This window comes from Gopherus evgoodei, chromosome 3, assembly GCF_007399415.2.
Source record: "Gopherus evgoodei ecotype Sinaloan lineage chromosome 3, rGopEvg1_v1.p, whole genome shotgun sequence".
Lineage (NCBI taxonomy): Eukaryota > Metazoa > Chordata > Testudines > Testudinidae > Gopherus > Gopherus evgoodei.
Genome location: NC_044324.1, coordinates 92,053,465 through 92,080,232, shown reverse-complemented (window position 1 = coordinate 92,080,232; position 26,768 = coordinate 92,053,465). Strand labels below are relative to the sequence as shown.

Sequence of the window (26,768 nt, the reverse complement as noted above, 5' to 3'; positions counted from 1 at the left end):
ATTAATGATATATGTGTGATCACTGATTTGCATGTGCAGAGTTTTGTGTAACAACTGACGGCAGGGTATGGTTTATTTTGTATTTAAATAAGGACTTTTGCCTAGGTAGCCTATCTTTTAACTAATTGTGTAGTAAAGTCATGAGGCAGAATTTATCATACCACAGCAATATAGTGCTATTCCAGTTACAATCCGTGGTGGTGTATTTTTTATATAATTCCGTAGGTGCGCATGGTGCTTACTTTGTCCCCCTAAAAAGTGATCTGGGAAAGCAGTCCAGCAATTCATTTCCTTAGCCCACCAAAATTATCATTTGCTTAGAAAGCAACATACTAATCCTAACACTACACTGAATACTGTGGGTAGCAAGAGAGAACAAGAACAAACTGTTGTTTTTTATTTTCTATTTTTGTGGAAGGGGCATCCTGGTAGGGGCTCTCCCTTGCTCCGACTAACCTGGGTATGAGCCTAGGACAGGGGTGGGCAAACTTTTTGACCCAAGAGACACATCTGGGTATGGAAATTGTATGGCGGGCCATGCATGCTCATGAAATTAGGAGTTGCAGTGTGGGAGCACTCCAGCTTGGAATGCGAGCTCTGGCGTAGGGCTGGGAATGAGGGGCTGTGGATGCAGGAGGGTCTCCGACTGGGACTGAGGTGTTCAGAGAATGGACGGGGCATCAGGGCTGGGACAAGGGCGCCAGAGGGGACCCAGGGGCCAGGATCTGGCCAGTACTTACCTCAAGTGGCTCCCAGAAACAGCAGCATGTCCCCCCTCTGGCTTCTATGCAGTGGTGCAGTCAGGCGGCTCTTCACACTGCCCTGTCTGCAGGCACCACCCCTGCAGCTCCCATTGGCTGCAGTTCCTGGCCAATGGGAGTTGCGGGGGTAGTGCTTGGGGAAGGGGCAGGATGCAGAGCCCCTTGGCTTCCACTGTGCCTAGGAGCCAGAGTGGGGACATGCCGCTGCTTCCGGGAGTCGTGCAGAGTGGGGCTGGAGCGCCGGAGCGGGGAAAGCCTCTGACGCGGCTTCTCAGTGAGAGCTCAAGGGCCTGATTAAAATGTCTGGAAGGCCGTATGTGGCCCCTGGGCTGTAGTCTGCCCACCCCGACTTAGGAGGACTTGTACTTTCTCTTGGCAATGATTCAGGAATTTGGCCTGCTTAGAGGAGGAACTGTAGGCTTTTCACCAGTCCTTTCATTCTAGTACATCATTTTTCACTCTTTAATCCCATCTCTTTCTCAATACCCAGCACTAGCTGAATTGCATTGCTACATGACAATCAGCTTCCAGGGGACTATACTCTGCCCTTTCCTCCTGGAAACAAAGAGATGTGCCTGTATAAAAGCTACCAGCTGCTGAGAAATTTAAGTCCTGATGCAGGGAACCTTGGCAGTGGATTTTGCTACCAGCCAAGCCACCATGCTGGCTTTATTCTTTTAAAAACTATTTGCATTATGTAATTCCAAGATTTTATCATGTATTGCTAACCTGAGGAAAATTTAATTTTCAAAATGACTAAAAGTTCACAAGGAAAATTCTGTATCCTCATTGAGTTTAATATCTGAATTTTTTGTATGTGTTCTGCATTAACTGTGATGGCACATAGCATATTTTGGATTTAAAGTGGGAAATCAATACCATGAAGTAATCCTATAACTGCACGATGGATTTTTATGCCAACCAAATCTTTAATTGTCACGGCTTTCTTAATAAACAGAGCTGCCATATGCACTCAGAGCTTTAATTTTTGTTAAACGATAATGCAGTCTTCCTTCTACTTCCTGTCTAGCTGTTTTGGGTTTGTTTTTTTTAAATAGCTGAGTTGTATCTAACTAGCCCAAATATTTCTCTCTTAAGCAATGAAGAAATAAGCAAAGACGAAACCATGCAATTTGCAATAGCATAGGTTATTATTATACTTCCAAATCTATCCAAGTATTTAGGGGTTAAGTCTTTCAATGAGTGTCTGTGACCCAGGATATTAACATTCTAACCATGTACTCTTGTTCTTGTGGAGCGCACTAGCATACAGAACCCATCAGTGCTTGATCCCCTAGATCCATCCTGGCAGAACCCTCGGAGCAGAAGCATTTCCCAAACAGTAGGGACTGTACGTGCTGCAACAAACCATACTGGAAGATGGCAGATAAACCCTAAAGCTAAGAAAGCACTTTTGAGCCTGAGCTTCCAATTCCATCTGACAGGCTATTATAAAACTTACTCTAAACGGCACTAAGAAAACTCCAAGGATTTCTTGATTCTCAAAAGAATAAACAAGTTTCAATTTCTCTTTTATTTAAAGTCTTAACTCTTCATTGTTTTACAAAAAGCAAGAAACCAACATCTGCCTCTCGCTGTTAATGACTGGTTATGCTTTTTCCATTGGGAAACAATCTTCCTGTCATTTTGTTTTTGTTTTTTCCTTCTACTTTCTTTCTATTTTTTTTCCTCTTGTCCAGCAGAAAATTGCCCACAATGATACAGAAATATTGACAAGCACTTCAGACAGAGACAGTACCCTCCCTTAACTTTCAATATATTTGTTTTCAACTGCATTTTAACACAACATAGACTCAATGGAAATATATAAATAAAATGACCACCTGACTATAAAACATTTAGCATCCTATCCAAGTCATAGTATCCACCATCTCCGAAGGCTAGTATCAACATATTTTCAAAGAGAGGTACTGTCTAAGTATATCTTAATGATAGCAGAAGTGCATATTCATAATTTTTGTCCTCTTTCTTTCAGTGCAGATTGACTCCAGGCAGCATCTCTGCCAATTCTTTTTTTCCAATAGCATCGGAAAAGTAAAACTATGACAAATTACTTTTATTACTTCCTTAAAAAAGAACTGAAACCTGTCCAAAAAACACACTGAGGACAAAATACTAGGTTGGATGACTCAGAGCTTTAGGTGAGTACAGCAAGACTTACGTAATAGTACAATATTTTAAACATAGATTGATGGGAGAAATGTAACTACATTAAAACAATGCTTGGAATGGGCATTAACTGCTCCATTCATCTATTTTAAAAGAAAAGCAAAGTTACATTTGGATTAATAACTGAATTATTTCATGGATCAGACAGCGTTAGTGTATTGTGTCAGACTCTATCCAGCATTCCTGATACATTCAAAACTCCTGATGACTTCAGTTGGAGTTTTGCACATGCTGGGAATGCACAGTATCAGGCCTGAGGAGACTAGCACTCTTGTAATTGGTTGTGGTCATTAAGGAATGAAACTCTTTTTATTTAGTAAATATATATATTAGGGGAATAATTATAAATTTGGCTCAATTTTCCTACTCTTTGGCCACTTAGGTCTTAACCTTTCTCCAATTGATCAACAGGAACTTTACAATTGATTTCAGTGGAAGCAAGATCAGTTCTTGAGGCCCAGATTCATGCCCGGTGTAACACCTTTTAGTTCAAGTGGCGTTCCATTATGGATGAGTCTTGCCCTTCTGGGTAATACAAGTGGCACAAAGCAGCTGGAAAACATCTTAACCAGCTAGTGGAGATTTCCTTAGTAAAGGGTATCCTTGGGTGACACATTGCTACCACTGTGGCTCTAAGACAGTCCCTGTCCTGTACCTGTTGTAGGGGGCATTTCCAGGGACTAGGGGCATGGCAAGTGTGTCTCTGTGTTTGGGCTGTTCACAGTTATTGGAATGACCCCTTGGATGGCTTTCACTGCTTTAGTTTATGCCGGATACTAAACGGATCCTAGGCTGATCCTAAGATTAGGAAGCAAACAAAGGTGATAGAAAGCCACCTTTGTTCCCCATTTCCCCTCTCCTATGCCAAGCACAGCTCAGCTGGACTGCAGAACCCAGCCTTTTGTTTTTAAACCACTGATATGAGAGTGAGATCCCAGGGACCAATTTCTGCACTTAGTTACATGAGCGTAACTGACTATCTTACTTGGGGGTTGCACATCTGGTACTGAGAGCATTCTCCAGTCCTACTTCTTCCATAGAGGGGATTTGCTGAGGCAGAGGAGTTGCAGCCAGTGTTCCCCCCCGCCCCTTTTTTTTTTTAATATACTTATAATTAGAAAAAAGTCTGTAAGTTGCTTCAAAATAAAACTGAGTGTTCTCATTTTCCCCAAATATTTCCACTTAGCCAAATGAGGTATTTACTTACTGGTGCTGGGAAGAAAAGGAAATGTAGGGAAAGGTCTATAAACTCATCAAAAGCTCCATTTTCAATGGCAATGTGTAAATCTCTTTTTAAATAAATGACAATTCATTCTCTGTTTACTTTAGGTAAAGAGAAAAAATCATTGTGGAGCACTCATTTTCACAAGCTAATCAAGAATATTAGGCCCAACAGATTCATTTAATAGAAATATAATAGGCATTCCTGCTTGTTTTTAATCTTGCCTAGTTGCAAATGCTAAAATGAACAGCAAATTAACCCTGCCTTGGAACAGAGATCCTTTCACAGCTGATATCATCTCTCTTACGGCTTGTAAACATTCTAGGCTCCTTGTCAGTACTTCGCTGGCTTTCACGCCTTCCCCACAAAAGAGAAGAGGGGGAAAGCGCCTGACTACATTTCACTAAAAAATAGAGGAATAGTTGAATTCTAAAGGGAGTACTGCGTGTCAGCTCTGCTGTGTTTCCTAGCAGAACAAAATATTACAATAGTGTCTGAGAACCATGTAGAGCTAAGATCGGGGCGGGAGGCGTCTTTTACAGTTTGTGAGGCCAGTGGCGGGGGGGTGTTGGTTTTGTTTTGTTTTTTTCCTTGTGCTTTACTAGCCATTCCCTTCACGGCTCCTTATGAACTACTGTACAAGACAAGATAGTAAGACAAGGCCATTCAAGTTCTATAATCAGATATAAAAGATTTGCAAACAATTTGAGATGTTAAAATTGTTCAATGATATCAGAACTAGCATTAGAACTCTAAACAGGAAAAAAAAGCTGTAATATTTCATAACGTATGTAATCATGAACAAAAGCCTTTCAAAAAACTATTTTCACTGTGCTAAAGTAACAATCTAGACTTGTTGTAAGTATGTTATTCTTACAAGTAGTTCGCAGTTATTCTTGAAGGCAAGCCTTGGAGTTTCCTTAGCATAGTGCTGCTGGGGAAAATTTTCAGCATGTCCATCTTCATCTCTAGCCTGAAGGGAAATATAATGGCCTATTTAGGGACTTACAAATAATGGAAGAAAAAAATAGCTAAAAGCATAACAGCTCAGATCATTAAAACAAACGGGAATCCCAAAATACAACATTATTAAGAAATTTGTTTAAATACGCAGTACACCTTTTAGATATGAGAACTTGGGATGCTGATTGTTACATAGTTTAGGCTGAACATGCAAATTCACTGTGGTGTAATAATTAAAACAACAAGAGACAAACCCAAAATGAAATATTTGAGCTGGAAACTGTGAGCACTTAAGGGTTTCAATTTACTTCATTGCATTTTTCAGGATTACATTACATGCGTACTTGTTTAAACTTTTTTTTTTTTAACATGCTTAAGCAATTCCTAGATAACGTACCTCTGTTTTCATTTTAACAGCAAGGCCATTACAAATAGCTTTTCATACTCATAATTTACATGTAATGCTATTAGAGATAAGTGGATTCTCCCTTCATTTTTAAGCAAAGCTCCGAAAAGAGCAATTATCTAACAAGAACAATGATTCTTCAATCAAATATGGTAAAATATTTAATTAAGAAGATGCATTAAAAGTTACTGGCTATTTTGATCTACACTGTCAATTAAGAAAGCTGAAGTTTAAATGGAGACATTAACAGAGCCTATTAGCAATAATGCTTGCAACATATAGTATTTTCCTTCTAATCTACAACATTTTCCGGTTTAAAGTTAAAGCAAAAGGGAGTAGTAGGTGAAAGGAGGCGTGTCAGCAACACACTCATTACACCGTTCATTTGGGTGACACTTGCACTCTGTTCCACTTTCATCTCATCTAATTTCTGACTGTTCACTCTTTCTCAGCCTCCTAAAATTCACAGCTGAGCTGTCTCCTTCACATATGGCTTGCATATAATTATGCATATTCCATTTTACACTGCATTAAAATGATGAGCTTCTGGCTCCATGCCAGTTTATTTAAATAGGCCCCCAGTGAACTGGGGAGAAAAAAAAGATGAACACAGGAAAGCCATACAGTAAGCAGCAGGTAGCTCGGTCTTCTGTCTCTTTAGATAAAACGTATGTCTGCTGCAAAAGGAACAGCTGAGAACTACCTGTTGTGATGTATGGATTGGGGAAGGGAGGAGAAGAGAGAAAAACAATGAACACACATCTATGAAGCTATGACAGCACTTACATATTGTTCTTCCTTAATGTAGTGTGAGCTGTCCATTTTCATGTGTCACATTCAGAGCTCTGATAAATTTTTCTTTTTAGTGTTGGCATTTATGAAAGATATTTGCACATTGTACAGATGCTCCCCAGGTTACACAAGACCCGAGTTAGGCAAATCCGCACTTACGGAAAAAGCTCTGTTAAGTTCCGTAAGCTTTTTTTTTTTTTGGCGTAATTGTTGGGTATGCGTTCCCGACTTACACAAAATTTGACTTATGCAAGGCGTTCCGGAACAGAACGCTTGCGTAAGTTGGGAGGAGTCTGTACATTCTATAACTGGTTACTTGTCTTCAAATAAGCTCCTGTCCCTCTTTGTGGAGGTGGAAGGTGTTTGGGGTGTGAAAGCGGAATGATAGGGTTAACAATATTGAAGTTTTTTAAAAGTATCTATAAGTATCTATACCTGATCCAAAGCCCACTGACTCCAACAGTTTCTGAATCAGGCCCCTAACTGTAACTCTGGTGTGGACACTAGCAGACTTCACTTCCCAGGGAAGTTATCAATTTAAAATTCATTCATCGTCTGAAAATGTTTTATAAATAATATCTAAGATAACTATGGCATAACTATCATTTGTATTACAAGATGAAGGGTAAAATAACTAGGTTTGTTTACTTTGTATATTTCACTGCACTTTTGTCTAATCTATTGATCAGTTTCCCCTTTTGTCTGTGAAGATCTCTCACACACCAGCTAAGGAGAAAGATTTTTTTTAAAACAAAAATGTGATTGTAAAAGCACAAAAACTTGACAGGGGACTCAAGCAGGTGAAATACCTGAAATTACTTTTAACTCTTTTTTTTTAACTGACTAGATTTCTGTTCACTATGTCTCTTTTATACCTGCATTTTAAGAATGAACTCTCCCACACACCCCAAAAATTTATCCATCCTGCCGTGTGGAACACTAAACATGTCCAGGTTAGACTGTGTTGTGTACCCTGCCTTTTCACTTTCTGAACCCATGCGTTGTCCTTCCCTCTCCTTCTCCCTCCCCAGGGGAAGTAGGATTTAACTAAGGGCCTCTAGCGGGCCTTGTGCTCATATCATTCTTCCAAATAACCTCAAGTGCAGCTGGGAGACAAATATCTATACAAATGCCCCTCTCAGAGTAGAATTTGAGCTTGTCAGCTTTGTGTCCCAAAGCAGCAGTATTGGGCTACTGACTAAGTCACTAGCTTTCCACCCACTCTGTCAAAAAATAAAACTTATGATACTCAAATGAGAGAGAGAGAGAGAAAGTGAAAGAGAGAGAGAGAAAGTGAAAGTGAAAGAGAGAGAGAGATCTGTAGGTACAAGGCAGGTACCATGTAAGGCTCTGAGATGCTATCTGGCTTCCACTGAATACAAGTTACACTGTATCTAAAGATACTGCTTTTAACAGCCTGTACATGACAGCGTACACATTCTAGCTTGTCAGTGACTGTCTGTAGACATGTACTGCTGCGATCTGTAAGTACAAACACCTTATAAAACTAAATAGAAATTTGCGTTGTGTGTGTGTGTGTGTGTGTCTGTGTCTGTGTGTGTGTGGGAGAGAGAGAGAGAGAGAGAGAGAGAGAGAGAGAGAGAGAGAGAAAATATACAGTCAAACCCTCTTTCACCCTGCCCACCTAACCAAAATTGCCACACAAGCTGATGGCAATGCACTGCCTCCCCTACTTATCCAAACTTTGTTTTATCCAATTTTGAATGTCTCTAACAACTTGTTGGACAAAATCTACATGTACTTATACTCACAACAGTTTAGCTACATGGTGCTATCATTTATGATTGTAGTAAAAGTAAATACAATTCAACTGTCTAAATCCATGTTTACAAATTCTTAGTGGTCAGAGCTTTTTCTCCATACCCAAGTACTGTGCATGAATCCACCTCTAGGTTCTATCAGCTGCAAATTACTTTTAAAATGCTACACTAATGTTCAATGTTATGATTTTTTTTAATAAAAAAAAGTGGCGCCAAGGTTTTTGGGGTTTTTTGCCTCTCACTCGCAGTTTGAATCATTTGACAACCACCTGTGACAGCCACTCTGACAAAACAATGAAAGAAAGGCAGTCTTTCTCACTCACCTTTCATAAACATATGCCTGTGAGTTAGGAATGGATAGCAGGGTGTGTGCAGGCAAATACAGAACATCAAAAACTGTGGTATTTTCCAAGTGGCCTACTGAGATTCCTGCTCCCTATCTTTTCTTCTCTTTTACTCCCCTACCATCATCCTCAAAGGCCAAAGTTCATGCTGACCTCACATTGAAGCCAGCTCTATTGTGCTGGCCATATATTCCTCAAGAGACCACTACTGCCATTCCATGCTTCGTGAGGGAGAAGTTCTCCCATGGTGACAAAGCAAAATACCTTTGCAGCCCTCCTAGTCTTCATTTGTCTAGGCCAGGTGAGCACATGGCACTGCACTGCCAGCACATAGCCAGAGTAGCCTATCAGAATCCACATTACTAACAAAAGGAAGACCTTCAGATTCTAGAGAGCCCTGGAATCTTTAACTTCCACTTGAGTAAATCTCAGAGGATGCATACGCATAGTAACACTGGTCATTGCAGCATCCCAAAGTGTTGCCGTGATAGCACGGTGTATGATCCCACATCCTGGAATAGGTCTTAAAAATACTGTTCCTGAACCAAACGTGCAATAAGAGAAGTCATATTGCTATATGTAGTACTCCACAGCCATGCACTGTCCATAATGCTGTTGAATCTCATTGTCTAAAATGGGTTTCTCTGTAAAGTTTTTAACAGCTTGTATTTTTAAAATTCAGGATATAACTTTTATTTTTTAAACTGTGGATGTGGGATGATTTTCTTAGTTCTATGTTGTGTCCACTCAAGTACTGTGCAAGTTAACTAGGAAAAGAAGTAGCAGTAAACCATATTCTTTTGATCCCAAGGAAAGAAACTATGTAACTCACTCAAGGCTGTCTCTCTTAACAAGCAGGAACAACAGCAACCTGCAGAGAAATTTTCTCCTCCCCAAGTCACTGGAATTTCTGCATAGATATTTGTTTCTACTTGACCTTATTCTTAGTGCAAAATTCTACCCTTGATCTACAGAGCAGAGCTCTTATCCATAGTGTAGGGTTTTTGTTTTGTTTTTTTGCATACTCCCTTAGTCTTCGGAGAGGAAATTTGTCCTTATCCTAATTATTTAGTATTTAAATGTAAGATTTTCAAAAGTGCCTAATCACTAAATGCTCTCAAGTGTCTTAGGTGCTTTTTTGAAAATTTTACTCATAAATATTATAGGGAACAAGGCAGGTCATGCTGAATTATTTATTAAACTGGATTTATTAAAGTTAATGGCCTTCTCTTAAGTAGGATAAAGCTTAAAAGAAAAATGCACAAATATTGCACAAGCTAGCCCATGAAGGTCCTGTGCTATTTAGCTAAATATGCTTCAAATACCTGGTTGTTAAGGACAATAATAGCAAATATCTCAGTAACCCAAACTAATAGAATATTTGACTACTTAAGTAGTCAAAACTTGCAGTCCAGTTCCTGTGAAATGCCCTTTCAAACAGATGGGCCATCCCAATGTCACAGTTACATCCAGACACATGATAGATGTGCATGATTGGATGTTTCTGGTATGACAATCAGCTGGAAAAGTTTAACGGTGCTGCTGTTCAAGTTGCTATAATTAAGTTTCAAAATTAACATCCCGTTAAGATGAATTTCCCCTGTTCATCTCAGTCCTGGTGCTGTTGTTTCAGTCAGTTTGGCTCCAGATTCAAAAGACAACTGCCATTTTCATTATGAAGGTTATCATTTCACCAGAAGGACATGGAGTTCCCTCTTTCCCCCCCATAAAGTGTATCTTATGAAGAATACAGCAAAACTTGCAGGAAATCCACAGTTAGATGCTAATCCTTGAAATGTTATGGTCCTCTGGATTTCTATTGTCACAGCTATTCAGTTATTATTATGGTTCCTCTACTCACTTCAACCAGTAATGGTAAAAATAGTTCTCCACTTCCATCTATGGGTATTCACTCTATAAATATATTAGTACACTAACTAACGAAATTGGGGCCTCACCACAAGTTCTGAGTGAGGCACAGCCCCAGAAGCAGACCAGAGACTACAGTGGGGACTACAATCTGTAGAACATATTCCGTTATTTCTGCAATCATGGAATAAATGAACAAATACTGCAATCTCTATTTAGGGAAAACTCCCACCAATGGTTATGGAAGTCTTGCCTCAATAAGGCTGCCAGATTTTGCCCAAACCACAGAATGAGGCAATAAACCACATTTAATTTTTTTTTTTAACTTTTGACCTTCTCACCTGCACTCTGCCCATAAATACATCTCTGCTGGTACTATTCCTAGTATTCCAAACCTCTCAGCACCTTTCAGACAGCCACTGTGTATTTTTAAATAGGTCACAAAATTGTTTAATAAATTCCCCAAAAAGTCAGATTAGTGAAAAGCAAGAGTTGCAAATCACACTTTTAATAATCAGTCCTGGACTAGTTCACAGGTTTGTTTTCTTATGACCGACTCAGGCTAGAAATAAAGGTCCTATTAAATAGTTCCCAAACTGCGGTCTGCGTGCCACCAGTGGTCCTCTTAGCAATTGCTGGTGGGCTGTGGAGAGCTCACTGGTCACATGATGCTAACTCCCCTTTTATCCAGCTGCTAAAATGCATTAAAAGACAGCTAAAAATACATTACTTTCCTAATGTTATTTTTCCATGTAAGCAACTGCTGCAGTTGCCACAGGAATGTTATTCAGTCGCCAAGGGGAGGAGAAGTAGTCCAGGAGACAATCCCTCTACTAGAAGTGACCAGCAAAGGAAAATAGAAATCGGCTCTGTGCCCTTTTTTAACTTCTTTATGATGCATTAAGAGGGGGGAGGCCAGAAAGGGTGCTGCTGATTTTCCACACATACCCTCTTTCTGCTTATTTTTTATATTAGAAACTCAGATGATGACGTCAAGGGAATAATAAACTGTTGGGGGATATGTCCACACCTATCTCCCTCCCATGATTGTACCTGTGCAGCTGGAGAGAACCTATATTGAATAGTTTGCTATCCAGTAGACACAGCCTACTTTGATTTCACTGGCATGCATGGCAGCCAGGGGCAGCGCCAGGGCCTCCACAGCTGAGGAGGGCTTTCTGATCATGTAGGAGCTCATGCAGAGGTGCCTTCAAGATTCAGTTCAGCTCTGCAGCTGCAGAGTCCAAGCAGATGGTACAGTTCAACACCCTGAAGTCCCCTATGGCACTTTAGTCTCTCTCTTGGTAAAATTTATTTAGTGTTTGGGGATCATTTGATAAATAGTGGTTTATAAACATCACTTCTTAGCAGAGATGGATCCAAATCAAAACCATGGGTATAGTTTTTTGGGGGGAGGGCACTGCTTCCCCAAACTGCAAGTTTCGGGCAGGTGCAGAATTTCCACCCCCCGTGTGCAGCCCCATTGACCTGACTGGAGCTGCTCCCGCAAATACAGAACTCAAATGATGCCATCCTGTTTCTATAATAGCCAAAAGTAAATACCAAATCTGACCACCCCAACATTTAGGAGAATCTGGGTTCAGTAGTGGTTTTAAAACCCCTAAGTTGGGGAGGTCTGGCGCATAATCGTTTTGGTGAGGATACAGGTTAGGGAGCCAGAGGCCTGGTGTCAGGTTATTATTAGTAAGAAACTGGAAAAGCACATCATTAGGAACTTTCCTTTCCATTATGTCAACATATGAAATACTGTCTGATTTTGAAAAATAAATAAAGGCCCTGTGTGTTAAACAGGTAGTTCTGCTGAGGAAAAAATGCCCCAGGAAAATATATTATTGTGTGACAAAGGAGAGGGCTGTCCTGTGAAATAACAGGATAATAACTGTTTCTGAAGTAATCCCCATCAAAGTGATCTCAGCTAGTAAGGAGCATAATGTTCACTTTCTGACACAACTTGAGCACATTTGTTTTCCCTGTGCTTGAAAATCTAATAAACAGTTAATTTGTTTTGTATGATCAATAAATCCAGATGCCCCTGCAAGGGTTGTGGCTCATAATGGTATCATATTGTGCATTGGATTTTTTTTTCAGTCACATTTTTCTGGTGTGATTATACAGTACCATCAGCCTGTATTTAAAATGCAAGCTCTAAGCCCCATTGTAATGCAAGCAACATTATAACTGAATCAGGTAAGAAGTAGTAATAACAAATCACTCTAGTGTGCAATGAAATCATACCTTTCATCTCGCTACACTTTAAAAAGCCAGTCAAGACCCTGACAATGAATGAAGGACTCAACCCTCTGGATTCATTACTTTTTTTTTTAATGTCTATTTCATATATGGTGTACAGGTTTTTGACTTAACATTTTCTTTTATAAATTATTTATAATACTGTACGCTAACAGAACCTTCCATCTGACGAGCTAGAAGCACTTTATGAACATTAATGAACATCTTTAGTCTCACAACATGTCTGTAAAGTCTGAAGTACTATTCAGCCAAGTCCTGAAAGGCACTGAGAACCTACTGCTCTGATGCTTAACCTGTCTTGAGTTTTGTCTCCCTCATCTAATTTTTATAGATGAGAAAACTGAAGCACTGAGAGGTTAAATAACGTGTTCACAAGCAAATCAAGACAGAGCCAGACCTAGACCTAGAACCCATACCCTACCAGTCCTCTGCTTAATCATGAAATTTCCTTTGCATTTTCAAATGAAAATCCTCTGTTAACAAAGTAAACCTAAAATTCATTTTCCCTTTAAAATCCAGGCATGTCTCATCTTTTTCCTTTCTCTACAGGATATTAAATAAGCAGTTTCTGTTGTTACTGACTTCTCTAGGGCTGTGCTAATCCTGTCCTGACAGTTCACAGTATAGTGATATATGAGAAGTGTTCGGGTGGCTGACACAACAGCTAATTTTTTCAAACCACACAAACCTTGACACATATAATGTTTTCATATCCAATGCAGAATCTTCAAAGAATAAATATTATAATAAATACATAACATCGGGATAATTTGAAATAAACTTTGCTTATTGCCCCGTGAACATTTCTTGGTCAAGTCACAGCTGCATGGGACTTTAATAAACAAGAGGCTATTCTGCTGATCTGATTTCTGATTAACGATAGGCCCCATTGAGAGACGGTAATGGACTGTGCCTGACAGTTATTGCAGCATATTCACTGTCATCCTAAAATACAGCTAGAACACAAACGATAATATACTACATACTTCCTAGCAGATTCCATCTTTGTAATGACTAGCTAACTCCAATGTAGCCAAAAGTTCCTAACAATCTCTCTCTCTCTCTCTTTGTGTTTATTTATTTTAATTTATGAGATAAAAGGTTTCTTGAATTTATTTTGTGTGGTTCATTGTCAGGGAACTTGAGTATTCCTTTCAATTGATCCCATTAGTACAAGGATTCCAGAATACAGATAAGATGCTCGTGTACAGAGAAAGCAAACATTTCCAATTAGCCTCCCAGAGAAAAGGGAGCGCGGGGCCATAAAAACAACAATAAAGAAAAAAATCCCTCAGATATTGGTTATGGTTAGCTGAGGCCCATGAACCAAACAAATCACTGTCTCTAATGAAATTGTTTCAGTATAACAGCTTCTCACAGGACTGTAAATATTGAACTAGTAACAAACAGTTTCTCTGATCGTGATGTCACATACAAGATTAATCAACTTGACTTGGAGCACAATTTTTATTTTTTTAGCAATCCCTAACTGGTTTAATGAACTCTTTTCCCCACTGGCTTTTATAGACTAGCCGTGATCAATGTACCATTACTATAAACCCTCACCTCCTCCCTCACTGAAAGCTCATCTTATTAGCCTCACAACAGTCAATATCCAATTAAGGGATACCAAATTTGATCAGTGGAGAAGATAACAATGAGCCTTAAAGACTCAGGGCTTGTCTACATCAGAAAGTTGCAGCGCTGGTGAGGGAGTTACAGCGCTGCAACTTTGAAGGTGTACACATCTGCAGGGCACCACCAGCGCTGCAACTCCCTGTTTGCAGCGCTGGCCGTACTCCCGTTTTGTCTCGGGTGTAGAGGATCCAGCGCTGGTGATCCAGCGCTGGTAATCCAATGTAGACACTTACCAGCGCTTTTCTTGACCTCCGTGGAAGGAGGAAGCCTCTGGTAACCAAGCGGGTCTCCTTTCCCGGTTTGCTCTCTCGTTCCCGGAACCCCGAGCAAGCAGGTCTCCTTCCCTGCGGTTTGCTGGGTGGCTCCGGGAACGCGAGAGCAAACCGCGGCGAAGCTGGTCTCCTTTCCCGGTTTGCTCTCTCGTTCCCGGAACCCCGAGCAAGCAGGTCTCCTTCCCTGCGGTTTGCTGGGTGGTTCGGGGAACGCGAGAGCAAACCGCGGCGAAGCTGGTCTCCTTTCCCGGTTTGCTCTCTCGTTCCCGGAACCCCGAGCAAGCAGGTCTCCTTCCCTGCGGTTTGCTGGGTGGCTCCGGGAACGCGAGAGCAAACCGCGGCGAAGCTGGTCTCCTTTCCCGGTTTGCTCTCTCGTTCCCGGAACCCCGAGCAAGCAGGTCTCCTTCCCTGCGGTTTGCAGGGTGGTTTGGGGAACGCGAGAGCAAACCGCGGCGAAGCTGGTCTCCTTTCCCGGTTTGCTCTCTCGTTCCCGGAACCCCGAGCAAGCAGGTCTCCTTCCCTGCGGTTTGCTGGGTGGCTCCGGGAACGCGAGAGCAAACCGCGGCGAAGCTGGTCTCCTTTCCCGGTTTGCTCTCTCGTTCCCGGAACCCCGAGCAAGCAGGTCTCCTTCCCTGCGGTTTGCTGGGTGGCTCCGGGAACGCGAGAGCAAACCGCGGCGAAGCTGGTCTCCTTTCCCGGTTTGCTCTCGCGTTCCCGGAACCCCCCTTGAAGCCGCCCAACAGCGCTGCAGTGTGGCCACATCTAACACCACTTGCAGCGCTGGTTGCTGTAAGTGTGGCCACTCTGCAGCGCTGGCCCTATACAGCTGTACTAATACAGCTGTAACAACCAGCGCTGCAAAATTTTAGATGTAGACATGGCCTCAGTGGCCTTTTTTAATTCCCATTTTTTGTATTGTACAAACATTTCCATGCTCTAAATAGGCCTGGAGAGGGAAAGAAAAGGCCAAATTCGGGTGGAAAGCCCTTCCCTAAATCTGTTGTTCCTGCAGGCTACTACTTAATAAATGTTAAGCTCTGATCAATGCTATGTGTATGTGCGTGAGGAAGATAGACAGGGAGAAGCATTTATTCTCTTCCATATCTGCCATAGTCTTTCTTTCAAAGTGTGACAATGTGAAGCTCTGTTTAAATAAGAAATAAACTTGTGACACAATTTATGGGTGACATGCTACTTGGTCCATTAATACATTCAATACTAATGATAATGTTAAGACCTCCATGAAGGGATGAACAGTCTATGGGGCGGGGGAGGAGGGAAGGAACCTAACAGGCAGGGAGCTTAGTTGGAGGGATGGAGGGGGAAAGCTTCAGGACAACCTAAATTTCATCTCCCAGTCTTTCTGAAGATGATGAATAGCTGTAACAAAAGATGGGACAGTGGCAGTTATAAGCTGCAGAAAGTAAAATCTGATTGGAGGTGCGGGACACTAATTATAATACCAGACAGCTGAACTGGAGGTGAGGGACACAGGTCATCATTATCAACACTTCCTTTGATTCTGTACCTTTAGATTACAATTAGTTTTTGATCCCTTCACTCTGACGTTATATCTGAGTTATATTTTTAAAGGCAATGAAGGTTGGTATAGCACAGGGGTGGGCAAACTACAGCCTGGGGGGCACATCCAGCCCTCCAGACATTTTAATCAGGCCCTCAAGCTCCCGCTGGGAAGCAGGATCTGGGGCTTGCTCCGCTCCAGCACTCCAGCCAGGGAACAGGGTCAGGGGCTTGTCCAACTCTGCATGGCTCCTGGAAACTGCAGCACGTCCCCCTGCCAGCTCCTAAGTATAGAGGCAGCCAGGGGGCTTTGCACACTGCCCCTGCCCAAAGCGCCTGCAGACAGGGCAGCGTGCGGAGTCAGAGGGGGGACATGATGCTGCTTCTGGGAGCTGCTTGAGGTAAGCGCCGCCCAGAGCCTGCGCCCCGACCCCCTCCCGTGCCCCAACCCCCTGCCCCAGCCATGATCCCCCTCCCACCCTCCTACACCCCAAACCCCTCATCTCCAGCCCACCACAAAGCCTGCATCCCCAGCTAGAGCCCTAACCCCCGCTGCACCCCAACCCTCTGCCCCAGCCCAGAGCCTCCTCCTGCACCCTGAACTCCTCATTTCTGGCCCCACCCCATAGCTCGCACCCATAACCGGAGCCCTCACCGCCTCACACACCCCAACCTCCAATTTCATGAGCATTCATGGTCCGCCATACAATTTCCATACCCAGATGTGGCCCTCAGGCCAAAAAATTTGCCCACCTCTGGTACAGCAGATATAAGGCAGCTTGTCTGTCCAACTTTCCCTGTCTTCCTTAAAGTACTAGTTATTACCATGTGCTGCATTCATGTTGACAAATAGGATGTAACTTAACATGTCCAGTGTCTTCCTAGAAGGATGTAGAAATTCAATTCTGAATCAACAATAGTGCACCTGTGCTTTCTACTATCCTCTGCCACCACGTGCAATACTGCAACACAATATTACCTGGCAGCATGCCAGCAACATATACAAGGCCTAAAAAACCAAGGAGAGTCGCCATCCAGACTCATGAGAATGTGGATAGCAAACTGATCTTCTTAGACAGTGAGAGGTGACTGTGAACATTATCCTTCGACCGTGTCATAGGATTTTGTTTTTGTTGCACATGAATTAACTTTGCCTGCCTGACTTTGAGTTCTGAAATATATTGGGCAAGGGTTAATGTTTTCAGTGCTGTGCGCAGGTATCACAGCAAAAAAAACCAACCAACCTCTACCACTTTAATTCTCAGAGATGTGCTTACAGATGGAAATGCTTTTATTGGACGAAAGGCGCAACCTCAAATACATCTACTATCTCCTTTGTCTCCCTCCTCGACTCTAGCCTTTTACTTGCCACCAATATCTGTTCCTTGAACTTTCCTCCTCCTCCATGTCCCCTGCCTACCCGACTAATGCACATTCCTTATCTGTGGCTGCACCAGATTCTAACATGTTCACAACTCTGCTGCCTGTCTCCACCTGTGTACAAATAAATGTGTCCATATCACCCCTGCCTCAGCCAACACCTCAGGTTCCTCATCCATCTCAAGGTCCATTTTGAAATGGCGCTCTCCGTTTTCAAAGGCCTCCAGGGGTTTGTTCCAGCCTATCACTCATCTGTATTTAGTGCCCACCCAGTCTCCTCTAGTTGTCTAACATCAGCTACCTTTCAGTCCTTTCCTACACACTATTACCAGTGATGTAATGGCCTTGTCCTCTGCCACTTCTGCTATCTCCAACTTCTCCCTCTTCAAATTTAATCTTACAACATACTTTCTTTCTCCTTAGCCTACACTTGTCATTGCCCCTCTTGCCTCCTGTCCTAATGCTTTAATTTATTCACTGAATGGGGCAAGTCAGGTCTGGGACATCTGGAGCAATGGCTGACAGTTTTATGGTGCAAGGGTCTCTATAGGCCCAAGGAAAAGAATCAACCTTGTCTTCTTCACCACAGGCCACGCAGCAGCAGAGAACTGTTTGGTGGCCACTAGTGAAGCCCTCATGCGCCTCCAACTCCTGCTGTGCAGGGGATAATGGCTGTGGGATCCACGTAGCAGCTGGTCCACTGACCCCAATCCTATTCCCCAACTGACCCCTGCCTCACCCTCTAAAATCCTGTTATGTAGGATGTTGGGCTTCCCAATGTGCTGGAATGCAAAGTCCTTTCATGGGTTCCTGAATCCTAATCCGGCCATATTGCACTATAGCTTCAAAGCCTGCAGTTCCTGTAGTTAGTGAAGAAAATACAGGAACTTTGTGTCTTACTTTAGAGTAGATGTGAAATGACATCTCTGTCTAAGGATACTCCATAGAGACCCGTACAGAAATGTAGCCTTTCATCCTCTGTGCTCGGTACAACCTGTTTCCCATTATTTAGCTGACAAAGCATGGGACCATTGTCTTTGGTTATGTTATGGATGAAAGTAGCAGGTTGCAAGGCTAATGGGAATTAAGTTCCTGTTGCTGTCACTGTACAAAAACAGAGCAGCATCAAGCAAAGAATCAATTCTAAGTAAATCCTTTAACCAAAACGCTACCCTTGAATGTTGTCTCTAGCTGATGTACCCAGCAGTATTTTCTATTCCACAGCTGACTCTACAAAACACTAGAGGCCTGTTCTCATTACTAGCTCCCGTCCTGCATACCAGAGATACAGAACTGGAATGGGCCTCCTGGGTCTGAGTTCCAGTCCCTTATCATATAACTCCCTCCATGGACTTATCAACCTCCATCTTACAGCTGGTTACATTGTTTGCCCCCACAACTCCTACTGGAAGGCTTCTCTGATAGTCAGAAATCATCTTCTAATATTGTGGGGACTGGCTTTTTCAGAGAGGGGAATGGGTGTTGCTTCTTGTTGCTTTGGAGCACTTCTTAAGGACTGTGGCTAAACCTGCTGTAAAGTGAATAGAGCCTCTCTTTTCCCCCAGGGTAGCCATCAGTAATTCTATGGTTAGACAAAGATTGATCCAGAAAGATAATCACAGGGCTAGAGATAGATGTTCTGCCTGGACATCTGAAGGTTCCAGCTGACACTGGAATTGGCCCACATGTCCCTGTGCTAGCACTCACAGGACTGCTGGAGTGATGTTAATATGGGCTGGTGGGAAAGGAGGGGTGTTATGGAATTTGTCTCCTTTTCCTTCTCAGAATGGGAGCTCTGGCAATAGAATTATAATCTAAATTAATTACATCAAACCATGCAATTGACATTGTTAGGTTACTACTGACATCTTACTGATCCTGTCTGTGCAAGGCAACTTAACCAACTTTTTTTTTTTGTGGGGGAGGGTAGGGGAAGAAGGAACAATTATTTGTCTCCTTTGCATTGTTTCACATATTAATTGTTAGTAATATTATTCCCGTTATCTAATGATGTGTATTTTTATCACTACACTCTGCCTAGCATTAAACCATTATTACACAGATCTCCATTGTTCGTCCTGGTTTAAAATGCTGATGCTGAATCACTGGCTTTGGAGATGGTGGAAGTGGATTACATGTGAGGGAGAAGGTGAAAGACCTGATGGGACCCCTGGCTGTGAAAAGGAAAATACAGGTGCCTCTTCAACAACTGAGACACCTTGCAGTCTGCAATGGCAAGAAATCTTATGCAGTGAACGCAAGGCTTTAAAAATCAGACTCTGTAATCCTCTGAAAGCAGCAAGGGTTTCTTTTGAAGGTCTAGGTCACATGCCTGGCAATACCTCATATGGAGTGTTTCTTTTGCCATTTGTTTATTTGCTTCTGGCAGTTTTGGCAGTGAAGTATCAGAGTGAAATGCACACCACGCTATACATATGGTGGGAAGAATCTAGAGCATCAGTTGAATGCATACTGTACTGTATACACATTCTGTTTTATCTCTGAGCACAGCTGTGCTGTAAAGGCTTACAAAATGTGAAGCCTTCTGTGCAGCAAAAACATCGACTAGAGAAGCTGGCCTATAACTTCTTAGGCTGCAACACAAGCCAAAAAAAGCTAGAGTTAAAGCTGACAACTCCTGGCACTGTGATTAAAAAGTACAATGGCTTGAGCTAAAGAGGGGGTGTCAGCCTTAACTTTGTGTTTTGGGCTTTTGGTGGTTTGAGTCACAAATGTTAGATTATTTTGTGCCAAGAAAACAACCCACAGGCCCTGCACTTAGCTTCCAGATAGAGATGTGCAAACAAATATGCAAATTATTTCCCAAGTGTCCAGCCTGAGTTGCCAGGCTGTGTGCACTGAGAGGGGTTTCAAGGAGCAGGTGGGGGATGGAATCTTCCCCATGAAGCCAAAAATCAGCAATGGCTCTATTCCATTCCTGCTACTGTCGCTCTGAAGCTCTCATGGCTCCTGCTACCTCAGCTCTGTGGGCTGAAATCAGTGGGAGCATATAGTGGGAAACAAGCCTGCACTGGCTGAACTGAGTAAACTTTTTCCATCTGTTATTTCTCTGAACTTCCAGCAAGAGCAAATTATTTTAGTTTGTTTAGCACATTAATATTGATATTTAACAAATCTATTACTTTTGTAAAATAGTCCTGGTTTCACAGCGTGGGAGTGATCTTAAAATACATGGCTCACTCATTGCTTCACATGTTCTAGGAAGGCTCAGTTGTTGAAGGGTTTTTGGAGGAGATGTGGGCTCTGACCCTCCAGGTGTCAATTCACAACAAAGCTGTTTCTATTGTGAGAAAGCTCACTGAAACTTCAGGCTTGTCTACTCTACCACTTTTGTCAGTATAACTTCTCCAAGCCTCCTAGATGACCGCAGGATTTGGGGGGGCAGCATTTTGCCATCCTCGGCGGCAATTCAGCGGCGGGGGGTCCTTCCGCGCTCCAGGTCTTCGGCGGCAATTCTGCAGCGGGACCTTCACTCGCTCCGGGACCCGCCACTGAAGTGCCCCGAAGACCGGGAGCGCGGAAGGACTCCCCCGCCGCAGAATTGCCGCCAACGACCAGGGGCACGGAAGGACCCCTGCCTAGGGCGCCAAAAACCCTAGTGCCGCTCCTGCTCCTTAGATAGCAGAAATTTACTTGCATCACCTAACTGGCTATCCTCACAAAGTCCCTTAGATCCCATGGAGACCAGTGTGGCATAGATACACTCCACTCTATAAGCTCTCCTTCTCTGCTCCCTCAGTTTTCTTCCCTCTGTTTTTTTTTTCCTTTTAGAGGGAGCTGTCCCTTCTCTAATTCTGATTGCAGTTAAAACTAAGTTCATTAGCTACAGTACCCAGTTTTTTTAATCACCTTAGTGATTAAAAATCTAACTCTATCTTGTGGGCTTTTATGAAAGCATGAATTCCATAATATGAAAGCATGAAGTCCATAATTGCAAACCTCTATCAGTCACAAGTTGTGACAAGTGGAACGAGTAAAATGTATACAATGCTAAATCTAAAGAAAGGGAAATATGATAATGGAAGCAAATAAAAACTTTAAAGACTTCATAAAGATACATAATTTCTCTCTTTAATTGACACACAGAAGATGTTAGAGGTAGGGGATGGAGTTTGTTCCATTCTTACAGAGAATTGTTTGGGAAATGAGTCAACTCTTAACAGTTTAAAACTGGTATAGAGTTTCTTCAAGAGAGGGTGAAGCACCCTAACTTAGATGGGGTTGATCAAATGCTCTAACTGTTCATGAAAGCCTAGATATTTTGAATTCTCTTTTTGAAAGCTCTGTTAAAGCCCAAAATGGATGAAAAATGTTTTAAGTGCTGCCTGCTGTAGCAGAATCCCTGTGGCAAGTATAAGAATGCCTAAGAACAAAGCTAGCAAGAGACTCTTTAAAACACACTTCTTGGATCTGCCTAGATCAGACCAGATGCCATCTTTTTTACTTCCCTGCTTACCTTCACATCCAGCAGCTACCCAGCACAGATCTATTCTATTCATACTCCCACTACAAAGAAGGAGGCCTGAGATTTAGTCCTGTGCAGAAGTCAGAATTAAAATACTCACTGATACAACTAGCAGACTCGATGGATGAACAGAGAAAGATGAACAACAGCTGGAATCTGCTGAGTCTAAAGTCACTTACTGTGAGAAAGCCCATCAGGAGGATAAATCTTACATGCAATCCATGAAATTAAGAGTTTTTGCAAGACTGAGAGAAGGCTTGGAAACCAAGTAGAGCACATGTTCAAAATAATCAGGTTCCAGGCTTCCCCTCTCGAGCAGAAGGCACGGATTCTACGGAGTTTGTTAGCAACACCATACAGCAACTTTTGGTTATTAATGTGGAAAAAAAATCCAATATTTCTGAGTGGAGGTTATACCTTTAGAATTCCTATGAGGAGATCCATTCGAGATAATAAAAGGGGTTGCTGCCTTCATAGTGCTCTGACTGAGAGGGAGAAGAGGGGCAGATTTTTAAAAGCTGTTACACAAAAATAAAGGAACAGAATGGTTTGTTAGCTACGCAAACAAAGCAGAAGGGAAGAGGGCAGTGAGCAAAAAAGCCTTCATTCCAAACAAACCAATACACAGAGGCAGCGGTTCTTTTAAAAAAACCAACCCAGCTTTCATATTTTAGAATGAAGTCTGTGCAGTGAAACTTCATGAGATGGATAGGACACGTCCTGCACTCCAGAAACAAAACAGCAGACAAGTGACTGAAACCATTGAAAGTCTCTCAAGAAGAAATTTTAAATGTTGATACATTTTAAATGTTGACCAATTTTATAATGCCAGTATCTGAGCTGAATCAGTTACAATAGCTAAGATTCTAAGTATATAATGTTTGAAAAATAGTCCTATGTATACTGGCATAGGGCTACTCATATATATATTCAGGCTCACCACTGACTGCCTATAAAGTGAAAGAACTTACTCTGTGGTGGCCCTGTTGATTTTTTTAAAACCCTGAATGTTAAAGGACATGGCTACATAAAGATAGGTCAGACTAGATCAGTGGTTCCCAAACTTGTTTTGCCTCTTGTTCAGGGAAAGCCTCTGGCAGGCCGGGCTGGTTTGTTTACCCACGCATCCACAGGTTCAGCCGATTGTTGCTCCCACTGGCCATGGTTCGCTGCTCCACGCCAATGGGAGCTGCTGGAAGTGGCGTGGGCCGAGGGACGTACTGGCCGCCACTTCCAGCAGCTCCCATTGGCCTGGAGCAGCGAACCGTGGCTACTGGGAGCCGCGATCAGCTGGACCTGCGGACACAGCAGCTAAACAAACCGGCCCGGCCTGCCAGGGGCTTTCCCTGCACAAGCGGCGGAACAAGTTTGGGAACCACTGACTAGATAATCATAATGGCTCAGTCTGGCTTTGAAAATCAATGAATAAGAGGTCTTTAATTAATCCCTGTACTGCTAGGTATTGCATGCTCTACTACTATCCATTTTATATGGGGTTCCATTATCACATCATAGCCTGGTCAGTGGGTGACCAAGGTTTAGCTGTGACTGCACCTAAGGTGTGAAATTCAGTCTCACTGGGCATTTGCCCCAGGCCATCACTCCCCCCTTTATTTTTTTTTCCAAAGTGTTTACAGTCTTCAGAGCTGTTTGATTTGTTGATCTGGTTCATCTATTACTGCAGCTGTATCCTAATAACATCTAGGATATTTCACAAGCTCCTAACTCAAGAGGATCACACACGGTGTAAATTAGCATAGAATATGAACTTATACATTTAAATGAATTTAATTATTGTCTTTCTAGTATTTATCTGATTTTGAGGGCCTAACTGCACTACTCAGCTAACTGGGTAAACAATAAAAGATGAATGGAAAACTGGAATTCCCATCCTATAGAAAATTCTGATGTTCTGACTTTTTTTTTTTATCCAGAATAGGGTTGAAAAGTTTGAAACACTGATTTTTTTTCCCCCTAGAATGAAATTTCTGAAAAATTTCAATTTGGAAATATCACATGATTCCCATGATGCTTCATGTGCCTCAGTCAAGAGTGGAGACTGTAGTGTAACATGGGATATGTAATCTCACCAAGGAGCCCAGCCTATAGGGGAGAATAAGGGCATGAAACACCCAAACTTCAACTTCTATGAGGTAATGCAGCATCATAGAAAAATGCAGGCTACATTGAATTTACTTGAAACAAAATATTTCAGTTCAACAAACCAAATATATTTTGATTTTTTGGTCAAACCAGCTTGAAACAATATTCTTTCAGGAAAATAAAAACATTTTGGCCATTTTCCTGCAGAAAACTACAATTTTACAGAAGCTTCAGGATCATGCCATTAATGTCCTGCCAAACCAGAGCTTCTCAAAGTTTTTCACAGTGTGGACCGCATCTTTGAGAGTGGGTCTGTGGACTCCTTCCCCTCTCAATGGTGATCAATCATTCCTATGGCAATGACAGCCACTGGTTACACAAAAAAAAAAACAATTAGGAAAGTACTTTAATGTATTTTTAGCCTCATTTAGTGCAATTTAGCAGCTGGAAAGCAGAAGACAGACTGTTTCACATGAAATGCCTGTTCTGAAAACTACCAGCAAGTACACCTTGTACCATCAGTCATCTACAAGCCACAGGTCAAGAGTCACTGCCTTAAACCTCTTGATCAATGCAGCGTCCCTAGTATCTGTCAAGCTGTGGCTGTAGTCTGAGAAAAGATTCCGTAAAACTGACACTGTGGGTCTTGAATTCTCTTTTGATGGTTGCAGTATCAAACTTACTCTGTTTATAAGGTTTTTGGTTTTTTGTTATTTTTTTTAATTCTTGTGCCAGCACTGCAAACTCAGTCTGGGCTCTAAAACTCAAGCTGTGTACTTGCTGCTTTTCATTGTTGCCAGACCAGTAATAACTTTTCCGTAACTTAAATTGTCTAACAATTCTGCTGATGATGCCTAAGGCAGGAAACAATCTAGCTCATTCTTCCATAGCTATAATGACTTTGCAGTCCTCACAGTAATAAAATGTGCTTTGGTCAGTAAAGTAAGTAAATATAACACACAGAGAGAAGATACCTTAAATAAGAAAATCAAGGTGGGTGAGGAAATATCTTTTATTGGATCAGCTTCAGTTGGTGAACGACATAAACTTTCTCTAATATCCTGGAACCAAGACAGCTACAACACCACCACAAGTAAGAAAGTGCCATTGTTACACAGTCACTTCTGTGGATACAAATTCATTTCTAACAGAAGTAACTTGTCTCTTTCCTCCTTGGAGGAAAAGTACTGTGCTAAGATCAGCATCAGGAAGGGTACAGGATTAAAATTAGGGATAACAGAGGGAGTATTTAGGAACTTCAGAGGTACGTTAACTCTCAGAATATACTCACTCTCCCAAAACAAAAACCTGCCATTCAGATCTTGAAATCTGAGACTCCTGGTATGAATTTGAGCTCTGTCAAACCAATCTGGTCTGCTATAACTCTAAAATGGAATTCTGTACAACTGCCGATGAAAACAGGTGGTGAGTGTCCAGTTCAAATTTGTAAGGAGTGGACCATTTTAAAATTCTCATCTTTCCACCCCCACATCTGAGAATTTCACTGTCAAAAGAAAATGGGCATCTAAGAAAAAATTAACACCTACATTTTAATTAACATAGCTGAGGCGTACACAACATCTGTAAATGTTTGTAAGAATATAATACATAGTAAAGAAATATAAAAGTATTGTTTTAAACATGTAATATTTGCTATTCTGCTACCAAAACATCAGAGCTGTAGCTTATAGAAATAACCTGCAAAATATGTCATCTGCTTCTTCTCTCACTTAGTTCACTTTTACAACAGTATAACTCTGACTTCATTGCAGTTACTCCCGATTTATAGTAGTGTAGAAGTGAAGAATCAGGCACTCTCTCTTTTGAGGAACTGATTTATTTTATTAAACTCTATCTTTCTGAAATATCTGATTTATCTTGAAATCACTGGTATTGTGTACTTAGGTGAAATCATTAAGAAACAAGCCAATGGAACTAGCTAATGATTTGTATTTGAAAGAGAGATGCTTTTTTGCAGGTATTTCTTAAGCCCATGGTATACTAACAGAAGCAGTAGGAAATTATGCTGCACCACTCAAAACATTCATTTCTATTCACAGAGTATTGGTGTTCTTATTTAAAGAAATAATCCTCATAAAATTGTAATAATTATTCAGTCCAAACATCTCAAAGCAAATGACACAGTCTTTAGACAGCTGTCAGGGCTCAATCTTCCAAAAGCTTTGATCTTAATGAAACTCATTAAGGAAAGAAATTAACAGAAAATATCATTATTTGTCTTGTTTCAGAAAGCTAAACAGAAACAAAGGGCTTTTTAACCTGACAAGTAATTTGTCCAGTCAAAACTCCCTTGTTTCAGGTTTCAGAGTGGTAGCCGTGTTAGTCTGTATCAGCAAAAAGAACGAGGAGTACCTATGGCACCTTAGAGACTAACAAATTTATTTGGGCATAAGCTTTTGAGGGCTAAAATCCACTTCATCGGCATCTATTAATCTAAAAACTGGTATTGGGTTTTAGCCCTAGAAAGCTTATGCCCAAATAAATTTGTTAGTCCTTAGATGCCACAAGTACTCCTTGTTCTTTTCCCTTGTTTCATTTAGTCTTGCCCACTGAGTAAGTATGTCTAAGTTGTTGATGTTGCAGCTACATACAGTTTGGTGTACTGACATGGAAATATTAATAGACTAATAAGGAGACTATCCTATGTTAGAACAGCAGCACTGAGCAGCCTGTCTCCTAGCATCTGCACACTGTGTGCTTCTAAAAGCATGTGTAAGTGTTCAAGGTAATCAAAATGCAACCTGTAAA

At 41.7% G+C, this 26,768-nt stretch overlaps 1 protein-coding gene across 2 annotated transcripts in view; it reads right to left on the bottom strand.

Moving 5' to 3' along the window:
• The window catches only part of SOBP (sine oculis binding protein homolog), a 144,550-nt gene that overhangs the window by 59,869 nt on the left and 57,913 nt on the right, over positions 1-26,768 (bottom strand). Inside the window, exon 5 of one of the 2 annotated variants that reach the window (XM_030556060.1) lies at positions 5,051-5,146. The exons of the other annotated variant lie outside the window; for it this stretch is intronic. Coding sequence (XP_030411920.1) covers positions 5,051-5,146 — 96 coding nt within the window. The remainder of the gene's footprint in view (positions 1-5,050; positions 5,147-26,768) is intronic. 2 annotated transcript variants of the gene reach the window in all.